The sequence below is a fragment of the Microchirus variegatus genome (assembly GCF_963457635.1).
Source record: "Microchirus variegatus genome assembly, chromosome: 11".
Classification (NCBI taxonomy): Eukaryota; Metazoa; Chordata; class Actinopteri; order Pleuronectiformes; family Soleidae; genus Microchirus; species Microchirus variegatus.
In genome coordinates, this window is record NC_139812.1 from 2,573,175 (window position 1) to 2,595,640 (window position 22,466).

Consider the following 22,466-nt stretch of genomic DNA (forward strand, 5'->3'; position numbering starts at 1 on the left):
GTGGAAATAGTAACGACGGAGCGTACATTTATACTTGCACGGGAGAGAGAGAGAGCAAGCGAACGAGTGTGCGTATACCTGCAAAGACAAGGCAAGAAGAAAGAAGTGCCGGTGGGGAAAAAATAAAAGGGAGAACAGAGACGAGTTTGCCTTTACAGCGAGCCTGTTTAACTCCCCCCACCTTTGCCTGGCGGAGAAGGAGTGTGAAAGAGAAAAGAAAGACAGAAAAGAATATGGGGAATAAGAGGGCCTGATTGGGTTTCTAACACGTATTCAGGGGAGCAAAGTGTGCTTTCATTGTTTCCCACTCACCCAGTGCAGGCTGTGAAAGAGAGCGACAACTTTGCGGTTCAATAGGGACAGAATGAAAGAATGAGTGAGAGAAAAGAGCGAGAGTGGGAGAAAGTGAGCGCTGTACTAGGAGGGAGGGAGAGAACGAAAGAAGCCCTCGAGCTGGATTTTGTTTCAGGGCCAATGTTAGTCTTGTTGTGAGCTACAGTCTTTTTGACCCGAGTGTCAAACTTTATTCTTGCTATATCATCTCTCATAGCTTGACTAGTGCCGTCATGTGATAGTGAGACACTGATGACCGCTGAGAGAAAACATGTTGTTTTAGTGTGTTTGTAAATGCATGCCATAGTTGGTTGGAATTTGTTTTTGCCAACACGTTTAACTGTTGGTGTGTTTTCACTCTGTATCGAGACTCTGGCATATTTCCATGAAATGGGGTCACATCAAAGACAGGGTTGTTTCCGAAACACTCTCTTTTCTTGAAATTCTGCTCATTTTCTGACAGCATCAATAAGCAAAGCCAGTGTCTATAGCCATCATGAGTTCTACTGTGTTTTATTTGAATCAGATCTCAGGAGAAGTTTCACAGAAGTTGGCATGTGAGTCACATCGAATGGTGGAAAGCGTGCATCCAAAATTCTAAATTGCCCGACAAACTATGACTTCCAGTGATTTAGGGGATGCAGCCTGTGACAGAAGGGGGTGACATGTATCAGCTGTGTATCAACTTTTTTTTTAAATCCAGACAACAGCACTAATATAAGGCTTGATTATAGATTATTTTATTTTATTAATGTATAATTAAATTAATACGAGATAAAAAAGAAAAAAATCCTCATATCTTCACAATAATTATACACAACACTGATTTCAACTCATTGCCAGTGAAAGAAGTTCATTTTCATTATTTCCAAGTACCACTTTAATTGGAGCAACATTTTTGTGGATTTTGGAAAATGCCAAAGCTTTTGGTCGGGACTAAATGTCACGGTCGCCTGCCCCAGGGCCGCTGCTCCTTGCTCCCCCTCATTGACTGACAGCTATCTATCGCTGTCAATCATCTACACCCCTCCCCTCAGCCCAGCCCCTCGCGGCTGTGCTCGAGGTGCTTTAGCCTGGTGCTTGGTGCTTCCCTATCAGATGGCATGACAAATGACTTCTCCTTGGCCTCATTACACACACATACGCACACATGCCGTCCAAACACACCGCAGCTCTGATCACGCAGTGGACCCTCAAATGCACAGATGATGTATAAATACATCTACAGGCTACACATATCCATTGATAATGGATCATTTCAAAGGCTGAAACACCTCTAAATATTCAATTCTTTTGCTTTTTTTCCCCCCTCTTCTCTCCTTTTCCCAACCCCAATATTGATTGTCCTTATCTGTCATAATTCAGCAGCACAGTCTGAGCTCATTGCAATCACTCGTCACAGATAGACTGTGAAAGGAGGAGGTGGCATGTCTATCAACGAGCCATGAAAAGCAGAGATAGTTGTCGTTTCTATGCATTTCCATTTCCGCCATCCATTCAATAAATTCTATACATTCTTAAGAAGCATCTCTGTGCAACACTGGATGGTGACCACATCTCTTTTCATCATTCACTTCAGTCAAATCTTCACACACTTTAATTTCCCCTGAAAACAGACACATTCTTGTTTTTTTTTGTTTGTTTTTTATTATTTAGCCCTTTTTTCCCTGCTTGCTCTGAGTTCTCTCACCAGTCACACAATGCTATCCCCACCTGAGCCTGGTGTGAGTGGTGTTTCTCTCTTTCTTTGCAGGCAGTGGCAAGGCCACCCTTCTCCTGTTCAACACCTTCAGGGTGCTACATGACACCATACGATGCATTATGCCTTCTTCCTTTAGCCTGAGCTCAAAGGGAACCACAATCACACATCAGTGAGAGTTACGTGGCACCAACATGTCACATAAAGCGCAAATCAGTTTACTTTCTGTCACTGAACATGAAGATTTACCAAAGAACTAAAACAAACTATCTGCACTTCACTGTGTTTATGAACCAATAATAGTTTTTTTTTAGTTATTTTAAGTCCCGTCTGATGTTCTCTAATCTGATTAGGAAAACCAAAGTACATCAAACTGTTTATCCCTCAAAGGACTGTGGGTGGAGCTGGAGCCAATCCCAGCTGACAAAAGGCAAGAGGCAGGGTTCACCATGAACAGGTTACCAGCCTATCACAAGGACAATATTCAAGGATAACAATTCACACCAACGGGTAAATTTAGAGTCTCCAATGATCCTAACCCAAATCTGTATGTCTTCGGACTGTGGCAAGATGCCAGAGTACACAGAGGAAACCAACGCATATCAGACAGAGGTCATGGTCAAACCATTATTTTAACGGAGACCCTTCATGCTGTGGGGCTAACTACCTTTAGATTCAGTCTAAAAATAATTAGACTGATAAATAGTACACAGTGTTGTAACCAATATCAGCCGTTACCCCTCACCGACCCCCTTCACTTGGGAGTAAATGCAGATGACGTGTCAGGGAGAAGTTGTATGCTGTGTGTTTGTCAGGAAGAGGAGCTTTCATCCCGTCAAAATGCTGAATGACCAGGGATTTTTTTTATTGAGAAGTAGAATTGACTTCTGAAACATTTCGTGAGATCTTCCTTGTTTTCAACCATAGTCCAATTTGTTTGCAGCCATCTCACTTAACAAGCGCAGTGCTGCTGTGGCCTGTTGAATGTGCATCCATATGTGTGTATATATCTATATCTTTAGATATAGATATATATTCTGTTTTACTGTAAAACATTTTAGCAATACAAGCTTCTACATAGTAGTGTATTAACCATTACAGAAACATAAAAAAAAATATTTTGAGAAATGCTGTTAATGTAGGATAGCTGTGGCATAAACCTTGAATTAGATGGTGGTCTAATAAATTTGTTAAGCACTGTGTGTGTGTGTGTTTATATATATATATATATACTTATTCTCCACATTTAACACTATGTTTGGTACATCCTTCATATTGTTTATACACAGTATATAGTATATCCAGGTTATTGACTGCTACATAAGACCCCTCAGGGGTCATATTTAGTAGCGACCTCCTATAAGCACTGGAGAGAAACGGCTTGCTTGGCCAAATGTATCTCAGCACAAGGTGTACATCCATCTCTGCAGAAAAGCTAGCCACACCAACATGGTACAGTGCTGCAGCTATTCACAAGCTATCACCCTTCTACGGCATATTCCCATATTACATATATCTAACCAATTTCTTCAGGGCTACTCGAGCACCTGGAGGGGGGTGAGGGGCAGTTAGCAGATATGGGATTGGGTCGCTCCCTTTTCCTCCACTATGGTTATTGTCAACAGGGTAGCATTCATGCCTAACAGGGCCACCAGAGGTTATCACAGAGCCAGAGTGTGTATGAGAAGAGGAAATCAAGCTGCAGGAACCTGACGCATATCGTTCTGTGTAGCCCTGAGGCCCAGAAAGTGGACAGGGCGCCTGTGTGTCTGTGTGCACACACATATGTGTGTGTGAGAGTGTGTAGTCACAGAGTAAAAGGGGGAAGAACAGCAGTGTGCATTTGTGTGTGTTTTGTAAATGTGTAATGAAAAAGTGAATGAGCTCACAAAGAGCCAGAGGGTGCGACAGGAAAATGGTGATGTGTGCACCTGACACTGTGAATGTACACATACGATAACAGGGCAAGGAGGGATATAGGTGTGTGTACATTTACCCTTTAAAGAGAATGGGTTATTCAGCAAAGGGTTCAACGTGTGTACATACTGTTTAGCCTCTTTCTTACTAAAATTAAGAGCTATACCCGGGATAGTGAACCCGGATGAGGCTTTTTCTGATTCAATCCTGCATCACTTGTGACATTAGGAATGAAAGCAAGAAGTAAAAAAAAAAAATTAAACACTATCTCAAATTGTAAAAACAATAAGGTTTGCCAAAGACGTTAATGGTTAATGGCTAAACTAAAGACTGCAAGATGAATGCGTATCACAGCGTTGCACCAGAAATGAAGCAGGACTTTGCATCGCTGCCAGAAATGAAGCAGGCGAAGAAGAAATGTGCGTCTTTTGTTTCCATAAAGCCAATAGAAGACCATGTGTGCATCACTTGACTTGAGAGTGAATGCCGCTTAAACAAATTCCCACTGGTCAAAAACCTGTGTAAACGTTTTTTGACCAGTGGGAATTTGGTACGTGTGTGGGTTGAGATTTCTTCAGCTCCTATGAAAACTCCCTCCTTCACTCTTGTGTACGTATAGCTACAAACAAAACAGTCTAATCAACAAGAGATAAATATATTTTTATTTACCCACACAGCAGTTTAGTAAGCTCCCAGCTGGCTGCTGATTTAAGATACTATCTCACCTCTGCCTGGTGACTCACACACAGCCTTGTATACACATCACAGCAGGGGCACATCTCTTAATATAACATTGTGGCTGTGGTGCATGTGTTTGTGCATTTGCCTGCCTTCATCTATATTTCTACCCTCCAAACAACATACGCACATATACTAAACAGTGTATGCGCACTAAGGGGTTAATGGCAGTTCTCTAATAAGACCAAAATGGAGATGTGGATGAGGGGAAGCTAAGTGGTGTGAAGGGCCCAGCGGTGGCTGCCTCTTACCTTTTTGTTGTTTTCTTTAATATCCTGAGGATTGAGCGACTTGTAGTCTCTGAAAGAACAGTGGGGAGGGTCAGAGAGGAGGCAGGTAGAGAAAGAGAAGGGAAAAAGAGAGAAAAAGGGAGGCAGAGGGGAAAGAAGTGTGTTTAAATATGCATCACATGTAATTGCATTAGACTTTTAACATGTAATGCTATAGCAGTGCAATCAACAGAACCAATAAAGTGGAAACAATGTAAAAAATAAAGACACCGTTGTGTGAAGGCAAAACAACACACACACAAAGAGATGCTATGATTATGGGGCTTCAGCTTTTCTATATGCTGTACATCTGGGCTACATACACACACACTTACACAAAATAACTGAGGAATATTTTGTTTTCATACACACACTAGACACAGTTATAACCACACACACACACAAAGATGAGAGCAACGCTGGCGGCAAGCATACAACTCTGTATTCAAACATGATTTTGAGTCGGCATGCAAAAACCTGTGGACACATCTGTCATCTTCATAAAAACACACCAACAGGAACGGTGATAGATCAAACTGTGCAAATACGAGGCCAAGTTATCAAATAAGGCAAGTGATGAGTCTAATGAGCCTAATATAAATATACAAGAGTGTCACCTGACCTTTTGCAAACCTCAGAGTCTTCTTCAAAACTGGCTGACACCCAACTTTGAATTGCTGGTTGTAACCTTAGCCCTTTTATTGTACAAGAGGTATTCATTTGTTGTTTCTGTGTGTGTGTGTACTTGTTTTTGTTCCCCGTTTAGGACCTTTCCTGGTATGTATTTTCATGGAGAACAAAACCTGGTCCTAATAAGGCAGAACTTAATTCCTGAGGCTCTTAAAATCAGGGTTTAAATAATAACTAGCTCTGGTTAAGGTTAGGAATAAAGCTATGTTTCGGATGACCTGGTGAATGGAAGGCACTGTTGTGACTTAAGAGGAGTAACTGTGTGTGTCTTTGTGTTTCATACATTGAGTCAGGTCTGAAGTGGTGCAGCAGGGCACAGAAGGCCAGTCCATTCCTCCAGGAGGTGGTGAAGTTGGTGATCTTGACCCCACGGTAGTTCTTGGTGACCTCGCGGCACCAGGCCAGCAGAGACTGGCTGGCGTTCGGCTTCCCTCCGAGAATCGGACTCGGGACAGGACTGGGCTGTAGGCACAGAGAGGAGAGACAGAGAGATGATGAGGAGCAGGAATTAAGGCAGTTCGACTGGACATGAAGATAGAGTGGGAAGTGAAGAATAGTTTCTATTGCATTATAACAAGTATGTGCGTTAATAAAACATAGCTATTGATACCTAAGATGTTGGTTTGCATTTTTTCACATACTACATTTTTTTTCAATGTTCATAAAAATGTGTTTTAAATATAAAGCTGAGTTTGGTTTATTATCTTCTCCTCAAAAAATGTGTTACTGAACAAATTTCACCCTCCCAATTACCATACCATACTGTCATACAATGAACTCACACACACACAAGCAGACACGCACTCTAATGACGGGTCATTCATAAAGCTGAGTATGACCGTGGATAATGTAAACATATTATTAATTAGCTCTGCCTTTGAAGTCTTATCTGGGTGAAAAGCGTTCACCATTAGGGGCCTTTTTCCTTTCCCATACTCCAAATCCCACAAATCCTTGGTGGAATGGAGACGCTGGTCTTCCTCTGATGGCCAGCTCAACCAACGCTATTCTGATTATTCAGCTGGCTATTCACTAATCTGGTTATGGGCTGAAAGATATGGGCTCCTTCTCTCTGATCATTTAATGTCAGAAATGTCACTGAGATTTCATTAAATTCATCAGAGGCTGCAGATCAAAAGGCCATGAAAAATGTTTAAAAATCCAAGGGTATTATGACCATTGTGTGCAAGACAATAACATTAACACAGTACTAATAAGTCATATTGCTTTAATTACAGGAAGCACTAGTTTTATTAAACATAATTTCAATAATGAAGGCATTGATAGTTATACAAATAAAATGCTCAACACTAAATCATTAAATAAAGTAAGATGATTCACAGGCTTCAGTTTTACCCAATGATAGTTGCAATATGCAAATTGGGTCTCAACACTTCTCTCACAGCCAGGTGATGTTTAATTTCCGTGGCACGAAATGGTTACATAGAAAGATTAAAAGTCTAACCTTTACTTACCCTTTGAAAGTGCAAAGTGAATGAAAGCGATGTTGGTTCTACAACAAGTGATATTGACCACGAAAGCGAGTTAACCCAGTTTTTAAGAGACACAGTGAAGGCCTTAGGAAATACAGCTCACGGCAAAATCTGAGTCTGAGCCCTGTGAGGAAGCTTGTAGTGGCCAACCAACCCCCTCTGTTGGTTTATTTGTGCTACTGCAGGGACAAGAATGAAGACAGAAAGTGATGGGAGATTTGACTAAGTGTAAATTTGTCATTTCAACTTGCTCAGACGTAATCACTGAGTGATCTGATGCTTGCCTGACTTGAACATGACAGAGCCTTTGCATAACATATGACAAGCTGCAGGACTTACAGGGATGTGTTTATCTTTTTGTTCTTTGTACTAACCATTCAACCTTTTAGATACATGCGTCACTGCTAATGACAGACTTTAAGATGCAAAAACATGATGGTTATAGGGCTCAGTAAGTCACTGCAGTCTATAAGCACCTGGCCCATTCTGCCCTCTCGCTCATCTAATGTTGTAGTTTAACCTGTGACTGTGTGCCCGGAGCCTGTCGTGATGCCACAAGGGCCAAAACAGATGAAAGAGTCTGGAGACCATCTCGAAGAGCAGCTCCTAACCTTTGTACCAGTGCGTTTGAGAGAGTTATGCAGGCCCCTATGGCAATCTCAGCACAGGGAGACGGGAGCAGGAGCCTGAGGGATGGACACTTGACATTTCCGGCTCATCTTTAAAAGAGGGCCTTAACCTTTTCCTCACAGCTTCTCCAGACACGTTGTAGGCGGACTCGACAATGCTTTTGAGCAACTTAAACAAATGAAAGAAAAAAAAGAAGTAGGGGAAACATTATATAAAGTCAACAGTTATTATAGCACGCTAGAAGTTATTATACGAGGACATGAAGGATGCCAAGTAACCAGAGAAGTCACTGTTACAACTGAAATAAACATAACACTGACTACTCCAATAGCATGTGAATATTCAGACTAAAAGCCGTGGGAAGAAATGATACATTCCTCTGCATTTCCCCCAACACATCAACACACTGCACTAAACTTGTTCCTCCTGCTTTTGCTACTGTTTCTGTGTCACTAAGAAAAGAGTGTGTGTTTGTTGAGTTGCAGTGTGGAGAGGTCTTCCTCCAGGCCTTCCCTTTCTGCCTTTTTCAAATGATGGTTGAAAGTAGCTGTCCAATTTGAGTGCCCTAATTACCTGGGATTAGAGACCAGGTGGTATTAAAGCAATTAGACACACACAGCACACTCCAGCACCGCAGACCCTAAACCTTAGCCAGAAGAAACACATACACAAACAGCTAATGGGGGGAAACATTAAGTTTCCCTCTCTCTCTCTTTCTCTCACTCATACACACCAACTCACCTACTTCTGTACAAGTGTGTGAGCCAACAGGAAACATGACAGATACATAAAAATTAACAGCAACCATAATTGGCACTTAAAAATGCCTTCAAAGAAAACCCTTTAAAATAATACAAAACACTGAGAAACACTTGACTAATGAGGACATAAGGTGAAGATAATGTTGGTTGGCATACGTAACCGTTTTTTGCTTTGTTCCCGATTAACCAGTTCATGGAAGCAGTGATGTTTTTGTCCAATGATGGTGGCACGAGACTCGCAGTGACCCACACATTCATCACAACACAAACTAATGTAATTCCCCTCAATCGGCAGACTGTTCCATTATATTCTGTCCTGATAAAGGTTTACACATGCATCTACGCGCTCCAGCTTTCATATCCATCACACATTGAACAAATAGCATATCTTCTACAACAGAAACTGGCTGTGTTTCCTTGAGACACAAACATAGGAGTGATTTTTTTTTTATGAGAAGCAGAAATTCACCCTGACTTATCAAACAGTTTGCCGTCTTGCCTAGAGGAGGGTGTGCACATGTATGTATTGTGTGTGTGTGTTTTATCTGTCTGTGTGAATGTCACTTGTGTGTGTGTGTGTGTGTGTGTGTGTGTGTGTGTTACAGTGACACAGCCATGTAGCTGGCTCGGCTTGAGGGTAGGATTAGCGGAGAGCATTGCCTCGGCCCACAAACATTCCATATTAAAAAATGAAAAGGCAACCTTCATTACTATCAGTGGCACATAACCTCCCCTCTTCCTCCTCCTCTGCTACTATTATACACAGCCCTAACAGCCTGGGCAAAAAATACAAGCCACTGACAAGAGATTCCATTATTCCAGATGCCTCAGTGTCAACAACATACATCCAACAGGGCAAAAAAAAAAGTGGAAGCAGGGAAAAGGATGTAAGAAAAAAAGAACGGGGTTTAAGCTCACTACAATGCCTGAATGATGAGATAGGAGAAAGAAAACTGGTAATGGAAGCATCCAGGTTCCTGCTGGTGCTGGTGTCGGGGGGGATTTTTGTTTTTTTGGGAGGGCAGGATGTGATACGGGATCTGGAATCGAAAAAACGGATGAATCACCATATGGAAAATTGTTAAACTGTCACAGGTCGAGGTTGCAGAATTGTTTCTTAAGCAAAGCAACAATTCTGTTGACGTTAGAGACTGGTGGTTTTATGTTTTGGTGAAAAGCCAATATCTACTTTACTGTTTAAAGGGCAGAAGTCATTAAGTACTTAGAGTAGCTTAGCAAACATAAGTTATTTACAATGAGTTCAACAGTATACTAACAGTCAGTCCTACTTCGCCAACATTTAACATTGCCATGACAGGGTGAGACAAGTTTTAAATATGTCTTACGTTTTCTTTTCTTTTTAGTTCAACTCATTCTGTTTTGATAAAGGTCAATGACTGATCACTGCTCATGACAAGTACCTTGGCTCAGAGACACTTGAATACTGTGGACATTTCAGACGGCAGGCTAAAAAGTAAAAAAAAAAATAGAATATAACTGGGTCACCATGTTGTCCCAAATAAGGATGGACAATAGCAAACAAAGTCATTTTACTTCATTTAACAACTGTGAAGTACAGATGCCATTAAAACGGTCCGAGTCTTAGTCATAAAAAAGATACAAGTCAAAAGCTTTAAGTGGCAGCTTTGTCTCTCACTTCAGGGCGCAACGCTTCAGTGGAAACTTAACTGGCCTCAACCCAATGACATAAACCCACGACTCTGTGGAGAGAAAAGAGCTTCCATGTCTTTCCAATCTCCCTTTCATGGCTTCAAAGCAGTGTCAGAGAGTGTCAGATTTGAGGAGGTGTTGAATCTCGTACTCTTTAAAACTTGTAATCCGCTCAAGGAGCCTACGGCAAAAAATAAGAAGAAGAAAAAAGAAAGAAAAAAAGCGTGCACACACACACTGCAAATCATACATAAACACGTAAGACTGACTTCACATGAAAAACAGTGTCTACCTACACAGAAAAAGCACCGACACTGCATATACATCACTCAAGCTCTTATGTACAGAATGATTCTGAACAGCAGTCACATACTGAACTTAAAGCATACACTGCAGCCTCACACTATATCCTGAGTCACTAACCTACAGGGGAACAATGCAATAGAATTATTTTTGACAGATACTTTGCTGGTGATTTGGTGATTTTAATAACATCCCCAATAAACGTTCAGCCAAAGAATGAACACGGTTAAGAGAAGGAAAACAAACACACAGTAACACTCGGCTTATCCAAGATACACACACACACTTGAAAAACATTAATACCTGTTCACATTTAAGAGGATAAAGGTTAGTGCACTTAAGTGGCCTGTCCATCCTACTACTCAGAAACCTCTCATCTGATTGGCTGGGCTCCAGCTACCATCACACTCAATTATTTAATTGTACCTTCAATCAAAACAGGCAATTTGTTTAATCTCAGCTTCACGTTCGAAAAAGACTGAGTGAAAAAAAACGGAAGGATGATAGCCGTGCATCATCTTACCCATGAAATTATGCTTTGGATTTTGAACGTTGCCTGCATGAGTCGAGGGGAGGGAGCAAAGTCCAATCAAAAGTTCAATTATGTAAATGGAGACGTAGAGTGGATGGAACAATGGGGAAGGTGGGGATGAGGGTGGAGCGGGGTGGAAAAAGGCTGGATCAGGAGAGGGGAAGCGAATGTAGCGTGAAAAATAATACACATTAACATACAAAGGAAATATCACATTACTGTTGTAATCACGCCGAGGAGGGGCTGTATCCAAAGAGTGTGTGCATGTGTGTGTGCATGCGTGTGTGACTGTGCATTTAGACACTGTTTCGTTACGTCGGGCTTCGTTTTATGTGTGTGGAGAGAAAGAGAGAATGACAACCCTTCACACATCAGAGCTCTGAACCTACTTCTTTTGAGCAAGGCATCCAACAGTTTCGTCCATATTATTTTGACTTCATGTAATTTCACATGCTGCACATAAATGATGACAACGATGGTCAGGATTCGCTCAGAAACAGATATGCTACCCATGTAGCAATGAACCTGCAGGCAAAGACAGAGGGCCTTTCAGCAGTTGGCTGCCGAGATGTAAAATGCAAAAATCAGGAAAAGCTGTTTCCTCTTCCAGGATCATTTTGCTTCCAAGGCCTATTCTTCTCCAAAGGCATAACCATGCAAAACAGCAGGCGGGGAAAAGGCTGAACAGGAAAGGACAGACAAGGCTTGAAATTGAATTAAAAACGATGCACTGTAAAATAAAACGAAATAAAAAAAACACACACATCATGAAGCAACACGGTTTGGAGGAGGCAGGAGACAACGGAGCGATTGTGCCAGCTTGCACTGTGCCCATCCGCCCGCTTGCTCGTCTAACATGTAACACAGGGGCATAATGCGGTGTAAGCACTGGCTTTAGCTTGTCGTGGAAACAGCTGTAGCATTACCCACACTCACGCCTCTGCAAATTAGCTTTGGCTGCGAGAGAAGAAAAAAAAAAGGCATACATGGTGGGAAGGTTTGGGATTGAGAGGGTGTGTAGCTGTGAGTGCAGTGGGGGTCGATGGTACACAAGTGGCAAATCAGTCAACGAAAAAAAAGAACATCAGTTCATAGTAAATACATACATAAACACTCGCGTTTATGAATCTATCTCCATCTTTTTTTTCCCCACTTATGGATAACAAAGATCCAGAAGGAGATAAGAGGATGAATCCCACCTCCTCAACATCCATCACTCACTCACTACATGAGGCCTCAAAAGTATTATACCAGTACAGTTTCAAAGTGTCTATTTGTCTATGTATTAATTGCAATATATGTAGTTTATCTACTTATTAACATGTTAATATTGTCACACTGATGTCACACTTGCATTAGTGATATTCTATATGTTTACGCTTTTATCTTTTTGTTGTTGCATCCAAAAAACGCAACAGTATCATCAACTGTCATGGTGCTCGATGACTTCCAAGACTAAAGAACGGGTTGCCACATTCACCCATGGCAAAAAAAACACAAGAACAAACAATATAGCACTATAGAGATGTATCTTCAAAAAAGGCACACTGTAATGACATGAGAGCACTGATAAGGTATTCTCAACTGCAACATGTCCCACTGAGTACAGGTTGTGATCTCAAAAAAAAAGTAGATAGAGGGACGAGGACTTTTGGAAATATTAATTTTGTCTCTATAATGTAGTACCTGGTGGCTAATGTTCTCCAAACAGCAGCTGTATTACAAGCTATATGTACAACACTATATTTATTGTATTACTGGACTGATCAGCACTGACCACTCACTCATCTTCTACCGCTTTATCCTCCACATGAGGGTTGCGAGGGGCACTGGCGCCAATCTCAGTTTGACATAGGATGAAAGGCCAGGGACAGTTCACCAGTTCATCACAGGGCCACAGAGACAAACAACCATTCACTCTCACTCACAATTTAGTCCAATTTACCTAATCCCCATATTGCATGTTTTTTCTACCTTGATAGGAATCCGGAGAACATGCAAACTCCATGCATAAAGGCCCGTGTTCTGACCTGGGTGTTCTTGTTGCAAAGGCAAGAGTGCTAACCACTACACCAACCATGTGGCCCACTAGTGAATCAAACAATAGAAAATCAACTTCATTTAAGTTATGAATATACACCTTTAACAGGTATACTTTCCAAAAGTATCCGAAGTGCAGGCACCTCTCGACTCCTCTTCAAACTTCTCTTCTTCCTCTGATAAACAATCTTTTGGAGAAGGAGGCAGAGGAGGAAGAGAAAGGAGGGGCAGCTTTAAGTCTATGTCATTTTAATCTCCTTTAACAAACAAATTAGTGTTGCAATGGATTCAGAGATCGGCTACTCTGATAACACCACTATTTATCAATTAATCTAAGCCTGGGCAGGGAAACCTCATTAAAGAGGCCACATTAGGAATTATGTTCTCCAAGTAAAAGAGGCTGACTATGCGTGCGAGGGTATAAGGTGTGTGTGAGTGGATCTTGACACAGCAGTTGAACACACACACATCCCACTACAGACTGCCATTGTCCAGTGCAGCATGGGCTCCAAAGTGATGAGAGGGGTGATAGCACAGCCAATTAAAATGAACATAATTACAAAGTCACCCCTTTGACTCCTGATCAGAATACACATGCATCCACACACATAGTGAAGGGGAAAGCGTGTGGTGAGGGAAAATCCTACACAGAGGCAGGAAGTAGACAAGAGCAATCTGAAAGAGTGGGAGGAGAAATCAATGAGGACTTTAAAATAAGGAAAGGATTATGTGAGTGTGTGAGTGAATGAACACGTGAGCAACTACTTTATGGTATATGACTGAAATGATCAGTGAAAAATATTGAGACCCTGGTGCTCAGATACCTGACGGGCTTGACACCTGCAAACATCCATTAATATGCTACTGCTACTTGAAGTCTTAAATTTAGCAGTTTGCGTAGCATCATCTTGGTTCTTTAAAACCAATAGAGTCCATATTTGAATGAGATTGTGGAGGAAGAAGCTACCTTTTCTTCTACCTGGTCCTGAGGACCTTAAAGGGATAGTTCGGAATTTTGAACTATTTTCCAACTCAGCTGGTGTGATGGAGACGTTTTCAAGAAATTTCATTCAGTTCTTCTAGTTGCCGAGTTCGCCGATGCTATGGCTAGCGCAAGTCAATGATACAAGTTAGCATGGCATTAAAAACACTCATACGGACTCCACAGTGCACCCGAGGCAAATCGATTGTAACGGCAGACTATCGATGTACATATCTGTGTTGATAGAATAATATTTGAAACAAAACTAACGTCGCATCGCATTAATTTTTGAGGGGCTACTTTCTCAGCACTATACTTCCGGCAGCGGCGGACTGATTCCGTATGTATGACGCGTTGCTGCTGAGACATAAATCCTTCAAATTGCAAGGTTGGTTTTATTTCAAACATTCTATCAACACAAATGTGTTTCATGAGTGTTGTTTCGCTGTCACATCGCAAATGGATGTAAGGTTTTCCACACCCGTGTGTACAGAACTAACTAACTTACCAACTAATCAGTGGAATCACCCGTTCATGGCCATTCAGGAGAATGCAGGTTTCAGGCACTTTTTCAACCTTTTGAAACCAGAGAACACATCATTTTTTTTTTATTTCTTTGGTTAACATGTTAACATTAGCAGCACCTAATTGGCCGTACACAAGGGCACTTGTTCATAAGCGTATGAGGTGTATGGTTATGTAGTCAAATCATGCATAAACTGAAGCTTTGACCTGCATCTCTTGCTTGATGAAAGCTACCATTTCATCAATTACTTTGATTACTGTCAGTTAATCCAACATTCACAGTTATCAATATTTTTCAATGTGGACCAACACAACCACTCTTTAATGGACAAACTTAAACTGTTTGAACAACAAATTTCACTGAACTTGACTGGGCATCTTTTATTGCGGTGTTGACTGTAACCAACACTGACCACTAACTAATAGGGTTCACTAGAGGGGAATTAAAGTAAAGTAGCCAACTAAACTAAAAACATTTACTTTCTTTTTCTTATGTACAGTGCTTCTACAAGCATGCTAAAATGAAAGCTAAGAGATCGATCCCACGTGCAACCAATGAGCTGAGCACAGAAAACACAAATTAGTATTTCCTGTAGCACCTGCATACCATAACAGAACGACTGAGGGAGGGAGGCAATTACAGCCTTATCATTTCGGAGCTCACTATCATTTCCTCAAACACAGGCACAAACACACACACACATGCACAAAATGTGAAAGACAAATCACTCAAACTAATTGATGAGGTACTTCAAAGATCCTTTCTGAATTAGGGACAATGGTTGGTTTAATTCAATTAAAATGTAGCAAGGCCTACTCATGAATGACAGGAGGAAGGTATGGCATGAAAAATGAGTGTGGTTTTCAAGAATGTGCGGGGGGTCTAAGACCCTCTGAGGGACCAAGGAGTTTTCAAGTGCATGGACTTCTATCTCCTCACTTGAAGCCCCCTTAACCTCACCCCAAAACCCTGCATCATTCTGGGTTTAAGCCCACACACACCTGGAGGACTGGGGCAGATTAAGACCAGATTAAGATAAAGTTACCCCTTCTTCGGCCGCTATGTCATTCAAACCCCTGGCCTCTATGGCCACTGGATAGAGGGACACACAAGACAAAAACACAAAAAGGGTTTGGTTCATTCACATATACACACACACACGCAGGCACGCACACACAAAGGACTTTCTGGTCATCCTCATAAGCCCTATTAGCCTGCTATAGAGCCTCTCATAGCAGACATCAATCATGGAGGGATTAGTCAATTCCCTCTCTAAATGAGTGGCAAGGGAAACTTCCCTTCAACTCTAAAGCAGGTCTCTCTCCTTCAGAGATTACACAGCGATTTGTTTTCATTTTGTTCCATCTTCATCGTTTTCTGTTTGACTTGCTTTTCATTTCTCTCTCTCTTGCTCCGCGGCTCCTTCCTTCACTCCTGCTTGCAGCTTGTGAGGTAATCCTTGGCAGATAAAACTAAGGAGGACTTACCAAAGGCAGATTACAAGCGGCGCTTTGCGAAAAGGCCCTTTTACACCAGTCGGAGTGGGTATTGAGGAGAGTGAGCTCTTCGCAGTACTTAACTTGTGAACTCAACACATACCCAACAGAGGCGGAGGTAGAAATTGATAGCCACATTACAGTAACTGGATCAAAATATATCCCTCACAACACACACATGATTGCAAGCATCTCCTCTCATGGCAACAGGCTATAAAATTGAATTAAGCATAGTCACTGAATTTGTTTTTATTTTTGCTCAAACTATTAAACATATCAATATCTCTACTAATAAAATTTCACAACATTCACAACAATAAAAGACAACTTCTTGAAGTCTGGTATAACTTTTTAGTGAGTTAAATCAAAAGATTTGTGGACATGTCTTTAACCACATTTCAATCCCATCCAGAAAATCACTTATTTAACTTAACTTTCCTCAAACTTTTTTCAGTTTTTGAGGCAGGACTGAAATAGTTGATGTTGCTCAGTTGTCAGAAATGCCTTCTACCTTTCAAACTAACTTGATGACAGCAATGCCCTACGGCATGAAACAACAACAGGAAGCCCAATGATCGGACCCGAGACAGCATGAGAGTCGAAATTGGGTCTCCTCTCTCCCACAAGATCCAATGACAAACCACTCAGTCTGCAGAAAGCAGTTGGGGAGGGGTCTACACTGGGAAAAGGAAGACATTGATAGGTACTGACTTAGTCTTACTCCTCTCAAGGATTATTCTCCTAATATTACACAGCTTATGGAAAGGCTACTGTGGCCAAGAAGAGCCGCTGAGACCTCAATACCCTGGTCACAGAAACGGACGACTTTGGCTGTTTAACTGCTGATATGGATTCCACGTTGTCCGATCGATGAAACAACACATCTTAATGTATACAAATCAGACTGTTTAGATCAGTCTTTAGTTATCCTTTTTATCTGATGCTTCCTTCATTCACAAATTCATAATCTCACTTCCTTATCAAACATCATGAGATGCAAAGTTATAGTTTCTAAACATCAGTGTTTGGAACTAGAAGATAACAATGAGGGCAAGAATAAAGTTACAATACCTTTAGCCTATTTAACAACACCAGCATGAGCCTTACTTCCTTTAAGTCCTCCATCTAAAAGTCTTTGTGTAAAGGTATGTCACACTTATCAGAGACAATGAAATAACTTTTGTGTGGATTTAATGATAACAAGATGAGAGACCTTGGAAAAGGGCAAGGGATCAGAAGACAAATGATGACTGTCCTTGTCTCTTGGGCTCCCCTCTGTCCTCCAAAAACATCCCTCAGTCGTCACGGCAACCTCACAGAGTGGATGTGGTTCTCTCCTGCCGTGTACCCCGGCGAAAGCTAATTAAGAAATATCGCAGCCTTCTGCGAACTCAATTAAATAATGTTAATTTATTCTAATTTCAATTCGGAGGTAGTCTGAACTGAAGGCTGTGAAAACAAAGTCTGGGAGAGGAAGGAGAGCTGTGGCCTCTGCCTCCCCCCGGCATGGGAGCTCTCACAACCTGCAAAACTCTATTTAATTTGAACCCTTTGATTAACATAAGTAATCACAAAGCCCTTCAACTGAAGGGGAGAAAGAAAACATATCTCCTGTGTTGGTTTAGTTTCTCACCTTTGGAAAGATGGAGTTTTTGTGCGAATAATGGTTGAGACTGTAATTTATGCCTAGTTTGTATAGAAATTACCCACGGAAGAGAAAACTAGCATAAATAACAAGCAACTGAAGATACAGCTTATTAATGTCCGATTAAAGTGAAAGTTTGTGTTGCTTTAAGTCTACATGGTGCGCTTGTCTGCACCGAGAACCAGCATCACACATGGGAAGTATGTTCTCACTAAAAAAGAACTGGCTGTCAGTGGGGACGAGAATAAAAAAAAAAAGTTTAGATCTCACCCCTAGACAGCCTTTTTCAACTGGCAACGAAGGATTTTACACAGCTCACCAAAGTTCATAAAGGAAATCAGCTATTTTAGCTTGCGGGGATAAGTCTCACATATGTTTGTCTATGGACTTTGGTGCTGGGAGTGAGAGACAAACTTTCAAGACAAGTTTTCAGTCAGAAAAGACTGACTGAATGTTCAGATAAGGCAAACATATTTATAAGGTAGTGCAGAACAAAATAAATAATAGATTTTACTGGGTGAGCCTTCTGTAACATGGTTAAAATCTGTTTTTCCATGGCACAAACAGCACTGTTTCAGAACCTACAATCTACCTTCAAAACTCCCTGACTATTCCTTTTACATGAATAAAATAGAGCACAGACAAAGACTTATATACAGTATAACCCATAAAGTGCCACCAAGTGAAAGCTGAGGTTGTCTTCCTCTTTTAAGTTTCTTTGTGAAGCTATTAACATAACATAGCACTTCTCTGCTCAAACTTTCTTCCAGACATATGCCAGGCTCCAACTTTTCTCCATATGCAAATATGGCTAATAATTCATGGAGCGGAAACCTGATGAAAATCCAAAGATCAGAGCATCTAAGTGTAGAGTGGTCTGCCTACGAAATAGAGATGGAGACGAAACAAATGGAGGAGCAGGGGATCACACAGGGAAGAGATGGACTGAATCAGACCAGACAGAGCTCACAAGCCACCCAACAGGAACTCTTTCTGTTCATTTAAGTTAATCCCACAGACATTTCCATCCTTCCAGCTCCTTCAACAGATGCAAAACTTAAACTTGACGCTTTCGAGGATCTATATCTCACAGACAGGAAGTAGGAACGAACACTTGGAAGCGTCTAATGAAAAACTGAACTTCCAACAATCAAACCACGTGTAGAGAATGACAACAGCAAAAGGTAACAAAAACACAATGTCAAACTGTGAAATGCCATATTTAGAGGTTTTATTGTGGCAAAAACAAGAATGAAGATGCTCAGACGAACCACTAATATCACCTATTTAAGGGAGAAACTGCTTTCTGAAACATCAGGAGTTGACCTCACTCTGAGACTGTAACAGAGGACCATCGCCATTGAAGAAATAGGTAAACAACATGCATCTGAGCCAGAGATTGCACTAAATGACAAATATCAATAACAGCTGGCTTTCTCCCTATGCATCTTCTCAGCATAATGCAGAAGAAAACAAAATACTTCAGGAAACTCTATAGATGGGTTTTATATCTGCATGTCTATAAATTTGCTCGTGCTGAATGTGTTCTCCCCTGGAAAACATACAGAGCGTCAAGCTCTTGTTAAAGCTTAATGTAAATCCCGTCCATATGTGCAATACCTGCAAACAGACTAAGTGGGTGCACACCACATGTCCATTACATGTCCTGATTTTCCACAAGCTGGTAATGACGAGGGTGTTTTTAATGCAATGACAAGGAGGATAAAAGTGCATCGAAAACACAGTTCAAAGCTAAATCTGCCAAAGTAACTTTACACATGATAAGGACATGGTTTAATAAAGCCAAAATATGACATTTATTGTGTGAGATAAAACACTTAATATACTTGTATTAAGTTTCCACATGATCCATAATTTATCACTTTGAATTTATATTGGTATATACTGATATACATTTGTAAAATACTAAGTGCTAAGTAGAACAAATTAGACATTTCAAAGCCTATAGTGGTCTTCAAAATGTCAAATTCGAATCATATTCTGAGATTAGATCTGGATGTGTGTTGGTTTTTCTCTTGGTCCTAAAAACCAACACGAATAGTTGGTAGGAAAAGATGGAAAATACACACCTCAAAACCTTTTTATACGAGAGAAGTCGAGGTTGGCTGGATTTTAGGGGAAGGTTATAGCTGCCCAAGTGCATATTCACTAAACCGAGCCCAAGGCATACAAAACCAAATACATGCATGTGGACACGAGCACACATCTAAACTCTGCACACGTTCATAGCGTGATGAAGTGTTGGTCTTAGTCCCGGCCTCTCATAGTGGGAATGTCTCCTCTTAATCCTCTCTGACTTCATACATTCAAAGGTCATCTCACAGCCTACACATGGCTGAGGAATGCGTGTGTGCATGCGTGTGCGTGTCATAGTGCCTTGTGTGAATAAGACAGAGAAACCTATTCACACTAGCAGTATATGTCAACAAACCCTGTAGGCCGATCCTTGTTTACTGGGAACATCCTATCTCTCTTTCTACTATTCCCTGGCCATCTTCCTTCTTTCCCCCCCCTCTTTCATCTACCCTTCACTATCTTCAACCTATTCTCCTTCACCGCCCCCCAACCCCCTTCAATCCTCACCCACAGTTCATTCTTTGCAGCCCTCCCACCACCCCGAGCTCCAGAGGCAGGGGCATCTCTTGGCGAAGTGTGGCCCACCACAGGCCACTGGCTTTGGGTAATTAAAGTGGTTTAGGCCCCCTCACCCACAGTCACAGGCAACTGCAGCTGGGTGATAAAGGCACTGTGCCATAATTACATGGACGGCCAGCATCACCGCCCAGCTACACTAAAACAGTCAGCAAGCCAGCTGCATGGGGAGGAGGGACTTGTGTGTGTCTGTATATCTTGTTTTTGTTACCTCTTTAGAACCTTTTCTGACATAAAAACTGATCTCGTCAGGACCAGTAGTCCAAAACCTGGTCCGAATCAGACAGAACCTAATTTCTGAGGAACCGGTTAAGTTTAGGGCTCAGATTTGCATTGTAGTTATTTTAAAGTTGGGGTTAGGCATAACCTGGATATGGATAAGGCTAGGGATAACACTTTGCTTAGGTCGTCCAAATGAATGAAAGTCAATGTAGAGTTCGAAGAAAAATAGCTGCACAAACCTGTGTGTGTGTTTGTGTGTGCAGGGGCCCATTGAGCCTGTGTGGGGCTTAAACACAGGGGCTTAACTACAGCAGAGCGATCAGAAGAAGCTGTTGACCCCCCCACCCCCATGCATGTGCACGCGCACACACACACACACACACACACACACACACACACACTCCGTACAGTTACTTATATACACACAAACACAAACACACACACATCCCCACACCCCCAGCCAATCATTCCCCACCAGTGGTCTGACTCCTGCAGTGAGAGTGTGTGACCATCAGGCATTTAATTAGACCCAGACATGATTACCTAATTTAAATAAATAAATAAACATACGAAAACACCCCAATAAACAAATACCTATATTCAAATGAGGAATTGGGGCTTTCATGAGCATAGAGAATGGGCAGAAGATGGGATTGTACAGGCGTAAAAAAAGCTAATGTAGGGACCACTGGACATCGTCACACCAGTGCACACGCACGCACGCACGCGCCCTAACCCACACACAGACATTCACTGCTGCAAGTCACTTACTTCTAATAACACATGACACAAAGAATGAAGGAATTCTGGGAACTTTGGGCTCAGTTTACATTTATGTATCGACTGTGCTACTTAAACGTCTTTCCATCGATATTCGAGATACCCAACCAGCTAGTTACCCCAAAACTACATCAAGCTAACTACATGTATTTGAATGTGATTGATTTTGATGTGCAATTTTAATAGGTTATATTCAAGGTATAAAACTCTGGCCTTTATTCAACTATCACTGCCAAAGAGCACTGTGTACTGAACATTATACCTTTTTTGATAGTGACAAACTTTAGGTTTAGTGTTTATAGCATTAAGTACAGATTAAGTCTGGTGCCAAAAACTACATTAAATGTTAACTCTTAACTGTACACAAACATAGTTCATATAGAGCTTATGCTGTTCATGCTATATTGTAACATTGTAATGTGTTTTTGCAATACCCGTTTTCAGCTACTAGAACATCCCAGGCCAGTACACAATTAACACCACATAATGACACATTATTGAGACTATATTTATCTCATTTGTTATTTGGCTCTCACTTGTGTCTGTGTGTCCATTGAGGGGGTTAATCAAAGTTTACTAAATTCAAGTCAAGCCTGTTTACCTTGGGGGAGGAGGAGGCCAGCTCTCTCCCCATCACTGCTGCCACTGGGCTGGGCCCGACAGGCTGGGTTCTCTCCCTCTCTGGACCAGAGCTGGGTTTGGGAGCTGGTGGACTGGGGCCAAGTCCAGGGCTTGGACCTGGGGGCAGTGGAGCCCTCCTCTTCTGGCTGCTGCCCACATCGAGGGAGGGGCTGCCAGCGGGAGCCCGCACAGGGCTCGATGCTCTTGGCTCATAGAACGGGTTGGACCTGAGTGTGAAGGGAAAAATGAACGGAGACAGAAAGATGCTGTGTTAGAGAGTGGTTGATTTCTTTTCTCACACTGAAGTTAGCCGCCGATCACAGTGATTGCTTGATGTTGATGGCTGTTAAGGGCCAAGTTTAACATTAGAAAACATGGCTTTTGCTAAAATTTTTATTTACTTTTATGAATGCCAGGGGCCTGGGACACACTGCCCCCCAGTTGG

General features: G+C 41.6%; 1 protein-coding gene across 1 annotated transcript in view; it reads right to left on the reverse strand.

Annotated features, from left to right (window-relative positions):
• ehbp1 (EH domain binding protein 1) overlaps positions 1-22,466 on the reverse strand; it is a gene marked incomplete at its 5' end in the record, with an annotated part of 139,893 nt that overhangs the window by 65,442 nt on the left and 51,985 nt on the right. The window contains 3 exons of the mRNA XM_083898167.1: positions 4,939-4,987; positions 5,930-6,108; positions 22,002-22,248. Of these exons, the coding sequence (XP_083754293.1) occupies positions 4,939-4,987; positions 5,930-6,108; positions 22,002-22,248 (475 nt within the window). The remainder of the gene's footprint in view (positions 1-4,938; positions 4,988-5,929; positions 6,109-22,001; positions 22,249-22,466) is intronic.